The 9,329-nt window shown below is 42.7% G+C and overlaps 1 protein-coding gene across 1 annotated transcript; it reads right to left on the bottom strand.

The window, feature by feature from the left end:
* Positions 1-6,243: 6,243 nt before the first annotated feature.
* On the bottom strand, positions 6,244-7,961 carry LOC137656530 (sulfur globule protein CV2-like). The gene is made up of 2 exons (XM_068390704.1): positions 7,772-7,961; positions 6,244-6,509 (listed from the first exon to the last, which is right to left on the bottom strand). Exons 1-2 carry the CDS (start codon positions 7,959-7,961, stop codon positions 6,244-6,246), a joined length of 456 nt encoding a protein of 151 aa, XP_068246805.1.
* Between the last annotated feature and the right edge of the window lie 1,368 nt (positions 7,962-9,329).

Below are 9,329 nucleotides of genomic sequence, written 5' to 3'. Positions count from 1 at the left end.
TTATTGTTATTATTTTTTAATGTGCCTATTTGGACATTCGTCCTCGGTTGATTATGGCTAAAGTTAAACAAAGAATAATACGTATGTCCAGTCACACCTAGTAACCATGTTTTGGCTTGTTGTTAAATTTTTGTGAAAAAATTGAGATAGCTGGCCGAGCTTATGTAATAGTTAGAATAGTTAATATTACATGTTTAAAACACATGACGTAATATGTCATGTTGGTTGAAGGAGCTAGCCGTGGGACTTGCTGTAGTCATTCAAATCATAAACAGGACATACAATGCAAACCTCGACAATATGACATTCTTCTTAAACGTCAACACATTGTCTCAGCGTGTGAAAGTTTGTGACGTCACCGGATGCAGGTGTCTTCCGAGTTTGTGACGAGTCTAATGTAAACTAAGCATACGATATCTGTGATATCGATAAGTTAGTCAGTTCATATCTATACTTCACCAGAATTGGTCATCTGACCAACCCAGCTTCCTCCAGTGATGGAGATGTTTAACTCTGTTGTTTTTATAGAGTAAATACCTTAAGGCTAATAAGATGTATTCTGTTATCCATTTACATACATCTGAAACAACACATACTCAATGTGTGCTTATAACAGTAGCACGCCAATACATAGACTAAGACATAGCCATAGCCATGGCCATAACCAAACATAGACATAGCCATAGCCATACAAATAGACATAGACATAGCCATAGGCATAGCCATAGCCATAGACATAGACATAGACAAAGCCATTGCCATAGATGTAGCCGTAGCCGTAGCCGTCGCCATTGCCGTTGCCATCGCTGTTGCCGAAGCCATAGCCGTAGCCTTGGACGTGGACTTGGACGTGGACGTAGCCATACCCATAGCCATAGCCATAGACATAGACATGGTCAAGGACATGTCCATGGCTATAGACATAGCCAGAGCCATAGCCATAGCCATAGCTGAAGATATAGACATAGCCATAGCCCTAGCCATAGACATAGACATAGCTATAGCCATAGCTGAAGACATAGACATAGCCATAGACAGAGCCATAACCATAGACATAGACATAGACATAGCCATAGCCATAGCCATAGACAGAGCCATAATCATAGCCATATCCCTAGCCATAGCATCCATAGCCATAGCCATTGACATAGACATAGCCATAGACATACACATAAACATAGCCATAGACATAGACATATACATATATATAGACAGAGCTATAGCCATAGCCATAGACATAGACATACACATAGCCAGAGCTATAGCCATAGTCAGAGCCATAGCCATAGACATAGCCATAGCCATTGACAAAGCCATAGCCATAGCCATAGACATTGCCATAGCCATAGCCATAGACATAGAAATAGATATAAACAAAGACATGGACAGGGCCATGGCCATGGCTATAGACATAGACATAGCCATAGTCATATCCATAGACAGACATAGACATAGATGTAGCCAGAGCCATAGCCATAGTTAGAGCCATAGCCATAGCCATAGCCCTAGCCATAGCCATAGACATAGATGTAGACATAGCAATAGACATAGCCATAGCAATAGCCATAGCATCCATAGCCATAGACATAGACATTTTTATAGCCATAGACATAGACAGAGCCATAGATATAGACAGAGCCATAGCCTAAGCCATAGCCATAGCCATAGGCAAGACATAGACATAGACATAGACTTGGCCATGGCCATGGCCATAGACATAGCCATAGCCAGAGCCATAGATGTAGCCATAGCTATAGCCATAGCCATGGATATAGCCATAGCCATAGCCATAGACATAGACTGAGACATAGCCATAGCCATAGCCATAGGCATAGCCATAGACTAAGCCATAGCCATAGGCATAGACATAGACTTGGCCATGGCCATGGCCATAGACATAGCCATAGCCATAGCCCTAAATGTAGCCATAGCCATAGCCCTAGCCATAGACATAGCCATAGTCATAGACATAGACATAGCCATAGTCAAAGCCATAGCCATAGCCATAGCCAAAGCCATAGCTATGGGCATAGACATAGACATAGCCATAGATGTAGCCATAGCCATAGCCATAGCCATAAACTTAGACATAGAATTAGACATAGCCATAGCCAAAGCCATAGCCATAGCCAAAGCCATAGACATAGACTTGGCCATGGCCATGGCCATAGACATAGCCATAGCCATAGCCCTAAATGTAACCATAGCCATAGCCGTAGACATAGACATAGCCAAAGCCATAGACATAGACATAGCCATAGTCATAGACATAGACATAGACATAGCCATAGCCATAGACATAGACTTAGACATAGCCATAACCATAGCCATAGCCATAGCCATAGCCAAAGCCATAGCCATAGGCATAGACATAGACATAGACATAGCCATAGATGTAGCCATAGCCATAGTCATAGATGTAGCCATAGCCATGGACATAGACATAGTCATAGCCATAGCCATAGCCATAGCCATAGCTATAGACATAGACATAGACATAGCCATTACCATAGCCACAAACGTAGATGTAGCTGTGACCGTAGCCGTAGCCATAGCCGTAGCAATAAACATAGCCGTAGCCATAGCCATAGACATAGACATAGCCATTACCATAGCCATAGACATAGACGTAGCCATAGCCAGAGCCATAGCCAGAGCCATAGCCATAGCCATAGTCATAGCCATAGCCAGAAACATAGACATAGCCATAGCCATAGCCATAGTCACATAGCCATAAACATAGCCATAGCCATAGTCATAGACATAGCCATAGCCATAGAGATAAAAATAGCCATAGCTATAGCCATAGACATAGACATACCCATAGAAATAGCCATAGAAATAGACATAGCCATAGCCATAGCCATAGCCATTGATGTGGCCATAGCCATAGCTATAGATGTAGCAGTAGCCGTAGCCTTAGCTGTAACCATAGCCATAGCCATAGCCATATGATGTAGCTTCAGCCATAGCCGTAGCTGTAGCCGTAGCCATAGACATAGCCATAGCCATAGACATAGACATAGACATATATATAGCCATAGCCATAGTCATAGACATGGCCATAGCCATAGCCATAGACATAGCCATAGCCATAGCTATGGCCATAGCTGTAGCCGTAGCCATAGACGTAGTCATAGCCGTAGCGGTAGTCATAGACATAGACACAGCCACAGCCATAGACAGAGACATAGACATAGACAAAGCCATAGCCATAGCCATGGTTTACATACCTATAAAAATAGCCATAGCCATAGACATAAACATAGCCTTAGCTCTAGACATTGTCATAGCCATAGCCATAGCCATAGCTGTACCCGTAGCCATATCCATAGACGTAGCCATAGCCGTAGCCGTACAAAAAGACATAGCCACTGCCATAGCCATAGCTATGGACAGACATTGCCATAGCCATAGACATATACATAGTCATAGCCATTGCCATTGCCATTGCCATAGCCATAGCCATAGCCATAGACAAAGCCATAGCCATAGCCATAGACATAGTTAGCCATAGCCATAGACATAGCCATAGCCATAGCCATAGACACAGCCATAGCCATAGACAACCATAGCCATAGACTTAGCCATAGCCATACACATAGCCATAGCCATAGACATAGACATAGCCCTAGCTATACACATAGACATAGCCATAGCCATAGCCATAGACATAGCCATAGCCATAGACAAAGCCATATACATAGCCATAGCCATAGCCATAGACATAGCCATAGAAATAGACATAGACATAGCCATAGCTATATACATAGACATAGCCATAGCCATAGACATAGCCATAGCCGTAGCAATAGCAATAGCCATATACATACCCAAAGAAATAGCCATAGACATAGCCATAGAAATAGACATAGACTTAGCCATAGCCTTTACCATAGCCACAGCCCTAGACATAGCCATAGCCATAGCCATAGACATAGTCATAGACATAGCCATAGCTATAGCCATAGTCATAGCCATAGCCATAGCCATAGACAGACATAGCCATAGCCATAGCCATAATTATAGCCATATCCATAGACATAGACAGAGACATAGCCTTAGCCATAGTCATAGACATAACCATAGCCATAGCCATAGCTTTAGACATAGCCATAGCCATAGCGATAGCCATAGACATATAGCCATAGCCATAGCCATAGCCATACACATAGACATAACCATTGCCATTGCCATTGCCATAGACATAGCCATAGCCATAGCCATAGACATAGTCATAGCCATAACCCTAGACATAGACATAGACAAAGACATAGCCATAGCCATAGACGTAGCCATAGCCATAGCCGTAGCCATGAACATAGACATAGTCATAGCCATAGACAGCCATTGACATAGATATAGACAGCCATAGCCAGAGCAATAGCCATAGCCATGAACATAGCCATAGCGATAGCCATAGCCATAGACTTAGACAGAGTCATAGCCATATCCATAGCCCTAGACATGCACATAGCCATAGCCATAGCCTTAGCCATAGACATGGACATAAATATAGCCCTAGCCGTAGCCAAGTCCATAGCCTTTGCCATAGACATAGCTGTAGCCCTTGCCATAGCATTAGCTGTAACCATAGCCGTAGCCATTGCCATAGCCATAGCCATAGCCTTAGATATAGCCGTAGCCATAGCTTTAGTCACAGTCATAGCCTTAGCCATAGCCTTATCCAGATATTGACATAGCCATAGCCATGGATATAGACTTAGACATTGACATAGCCATAGATATAGCCATAGCCATAGACATAGCCATAGCCATAGCTATAGCCATAGCCATAAACATAGACATACACATAGCCATAGACATATACATAGCCATAGACATAGACATAGCCAAAGATTTAGACATACACATAGTCATAGACATAGCCATATCCATAGCCATAGCCACAGACATACATTGACATAGCCATAGTCATAGCCATAGCCCAAGCCAGACATAGATAGTTCCATAGCCATAGCCATAGCCATAGACATAGCCATAGCCATAGCCAGAGCCATATACATGGACATAGCCATACCCATAGACTTAGACTAGCCATAGCCATAACCATAGACATAGACATAGACATAGCCATAGCCAGACATAGACATAGTCATAACAATAAACATAGACATAGACATAGACTAACACATAGCCATAGCCAGACAGACATAGCCATAGCCATACCCATAGACATAGACATAGTCATAGCCATAACCATAGACATAGCCATAGACATAGCCATCCCCGTCAACGTAGCCATAGCCGTGGATGTGGACGTGAACGTGGATATGGCCATGGCTATAGACATAGACAGAGCCATAGCCATAATCATAGCCATAGCCATAGCCATAAGCATAGACTTAGCCATAGCTATAGCCATAGACAGACATAGACACATCCATAGCCTTAGCCATAGACGTAACCGTAGCCATAGCCGTAGCCGTAGCCATGAACATAGACATAGTCATAGCCATAGACAGCCATAGACAAAGATATAGACAGCTAAGGCCAGAGCAATAGCCATAGCCATGAACATAGCCATAGCCATACCCATAGACATAGACAGAGTCATAGCCATAGCCATAGCCCTAGACATGCACATAGCCATAGCCATAGCCTTAGCCATAGACATGGACATAGATATAGCCATAGCTGTAGCCATATCCATAGCCTTAGCCATAGACATAGCTGTAACCCTAGCCATAGCCGTAGCTGTAGCCATAGCCGTAGCCATAGCCATAGCCGTAGCCATAGCTTTAATCGCAGTCATAGCCTTAATTATAGCCTTATCCAGACATTGACATAGCCCTAGCCATAGATATAGACTTAGACATTGACATAGACATAGATATAGCCATAGCCATAGCCATAGCTATAGCCATAGCAATAAATATAGACATACACATAGCCTTAGCCATATACATAGCCATAGACATAGACATAGCCAAAGATTTAGACATAGACATAGTCATAGACATAGCCATATCCATAGCCATAGCCATAGATATACATTGACATAGCCATAGCCATAGCCATAGCCATAGCCAGACATAAATAGTTCCATAGCCATAGCCATAGCCATAGACATAGCCATAGCCGTAGCCAGAGCCATATACATAGACATAGCCATACCCATACACATAGACATTGCCATAGCCATAACCATAGACATAGACATAGACATAGCCATAGCCAGACATAGACAGTTATAGCAATAAACATAGACATAGACATAGACTAACACAAAGCCATAGCCAGACAGACATAGCCATAGCCATACCCATAGACATAGACATAGTCATAGCCATAACCATAGACATAGTTATAGACATAGCCATAGCCATAGCCATAGACGTAGCCGTAGCCATAGCCGTAGCCGTAGCCGTCGCCATTGCCGTCGCCATCCCCGTCGACGTAGCCGTAGCCGTAGCCGTGGACGTGAACGTGGATATGACCTTGGCTATAGACATAGACATAGCCATAGCCATAACCATAGCCATAGCCTTAGCTATAAGCATAGACATAGTCATAGTTATAACCATAGACAGACATAGATATAGACATAGTCATAGCCATAGCCATACCTGAAGACATAGCCATAGCCATAGCCATAGCCATATCCATAGACAGAGCCATACATATAGACATAGACATAGCCATAGCAATAGCATCCATAGCCATAGCAATAGCATCCATAGCCATAAGCATAGCATCCATAGCCATAGCCATAGCCATAAAAATAAACATAGACATAGATATAGACAGAGCCATAGCCATAGCCATAGTCATAGCATTAGACATAGCCATAGCCATAAACATAGACATAGACATAGTCATAGCCAGAGCCAATGACATAGACATAGCCATAGCCATATATATAGACATAGCCATAGCCATAGACATAGACATAGACACAGCCATAGCCATAAACATAGCCATTGCCATAGCCAGAATCATAGACATAGACATAGATAGAGCCATAGCCTTAGCCATGGCCATAGCCATAGATATAGCCATAGCCATAGCCATAACAATAGCCATAGCCATAGAAAGATATAGCCATAGCCATAGCAATACCAATAGCCAGAGCCATAGCCCTAGACTTAGACATGACCATAGCCCTAGCCATAGCAATAGCCAGAGACATAGCCATAGCCATAGCCATAGCCATAGACAGACATAGCTATAGACATAGACATAGCCATAGGCATTGCCATTGCCATTGCCATAGCCATAGCCATAGACAAAGTCATAGCCTTAGCCATAGCCATAGACATAGCCTTAGCCATAGACATAGCAATAGACATAACCTTAGCCATAGCAATAGCCATAGATATAGACATAGCCATAGCCATAAACATAGCCATAGCCCTAGCCACAGACAGGGCCATAGCCATAGCCATAGACGTACATGTAGCCATAGCCGTAGCAGTAGTCGTAGACATAGCCATAACCATAGTCATAGACATAGACATAGCCATAGCCATAGCCATAGACATAGCCAGAGCCATAGCCATAGCCATAGCCATAGCCATAGCCATAGCCATAGCCATAGCCATAGACGAAGACATAGCCATAGACATAGCCATAGATATAGACATAGACATAGCCAGAGCCATAGCCATAACCATAGCCATAGACGTAGCCATAGCCATTGCCGTAGCGGTAGTTGTAGCTATAGCCATAGCCATAGCAGTAGCCGTACACATAGCCATTGCCATAGCCATAGCCCTAGCCATAGACATGCACAGAGCCATAGCCATACCCATAGCTATAGCCTTAGCCATAGACATAGACATAGATATAGCCATAGCTTTAGCCATATCCATAGCCTTAGCCATAGACATAGCTGTAGCTCTAGCCATAGCCGTTGCTGTAGCCGTAGCCATATCCATAGCCATAGCCATAGAAATAGCCATAGCCATAGCCTTAGTCGTAGTCATAGCCATAGCCATAGCCATAGCCATAGCCATAGCTAGACAGAGACATAGACATTGACATAGACATAGATTTAGCCATAGCCATAGCCATAGCCACACATAGCCATAACTATAACCATAGCCATAGACATAGACATACACAAAGCCATAGCCATAGACATAGCCATAGCCATAGACATAGCCATACACATAGCCAAAGAATTAAACATAGACATAGTCATAGACATAGCCATATCCATAGCCATAGCCATAGACAGACATTGATATAGCCATAGCCATAGCCTCAGCCAGACATGAATATGTCCATAGCCATAGCCATATCCATAGACATAGACATAGCCATAGCCATAGCCAGGGCTATATACATAGAATTAGCCATAGCCATAGACATAGACATAGCCATAGCCATAGCCATAGCCATTGCCAGAGCCATAGCCATAGCGATACACATAGATATAGAAAGCCATAGCCATAGCCAAAGTCATAGCCATAGCCATTGACATAGACATTGCCATAGACATAGCCATAGCCATTGACATAGACATTGCCATAGACATAGCCATAGCCATAGCCATAGACATGAACATAGCCATGGCCATAGCTATTGCCATAGACATAGACAAAGACATAGCCATAGACATACACATAGCTATACCCATAGCCATAGATATAAACATAGATATAGCCATAGACATAAACATAGCCATAGCCTTAGCCATAGCCTTAGCCATACATATATCCATAGCCATATCCATAGCCATAGCCATAGACATAGCAATAGCACTAGCCTTAGCTGTATCCGTAGCAGTAGCCGTAGCCCTAGCCATAGCCAGAGATATAGCCATAAACTTAGCCATGACCGTAGCTGTAGCCATAGCCATAGCCATAGCCATAGACATAGCCTTAGCCATAGCCATTTTTATCAGATAATTGTGAGACAATAGATTTTCCTATGAAACACACGGCCGAATTAAGTAAAACAGTGCATGCTCCCGTAGATTTGCAACGAATTCATACAATAATAAGCCAAAATGAGTTACGGCCAACCTTATATGCTGTAAATTTAGAACACAAATCCTTTACGTTATTTTTTGACTCTGGTAGTCCACGTAATATTATGGATTTGAAGACACATCATTTGTTGTTTTCGAACTTTCCGATTGAAAAATCAGGAATTAGACTTTCAGGTATAGGAAATAATGAATTAAACGTCATAGGCATAACTCATGTTCAGTTCAGAGTCGGTAATCGCACGTTTGCCGATACATTTGTTGTTGTAAAAAACATTAATATGTATCCAGCTGTAATTATAGGATACCCATCTATGGGAAATCAAAACTTTATCTTAGCTCCTGCCAAGCACGGCGTGTATATCAAAGGGAA

The sequence above is a fragment of the Palaemon carinicauda genome, chromosome 17, assembly GCF_036898095.1.
Source record: "Palaemon carinicauda isolate YSFRI2023 chromosome 17, ASM3689809v2, whole genome shotgun sequence".
NCBI classification, from domain to species: Eukaryota; Metazoa; Arthropoda; class Malacostraca; order Decapoda; family Palaemonidae; genus Palaemon; species Palaemon carinicauda.
This window is presented reverse-complemented; position numbering and strand designations above follow the sequence as displayed.

What these genes read in the sequence shown, in the direction of transcription:
- LOC137656530 (XM_068390704.1), bottom strand. Translation starts at nt 7,961, where the DNA reads ATGGCTATGGCTATGACTACGACTAAGGCTATGGCTATGGCTATTTCT. An exon ending in GGCTAAGGCTATAGCTATGG is followed by an intron (nt 6,510 to 7,771) that starts GTATGGCTATGG and finishes CTTATAGCTAAG; the next exon opens with GCTATGGCTATGGTTATGGC.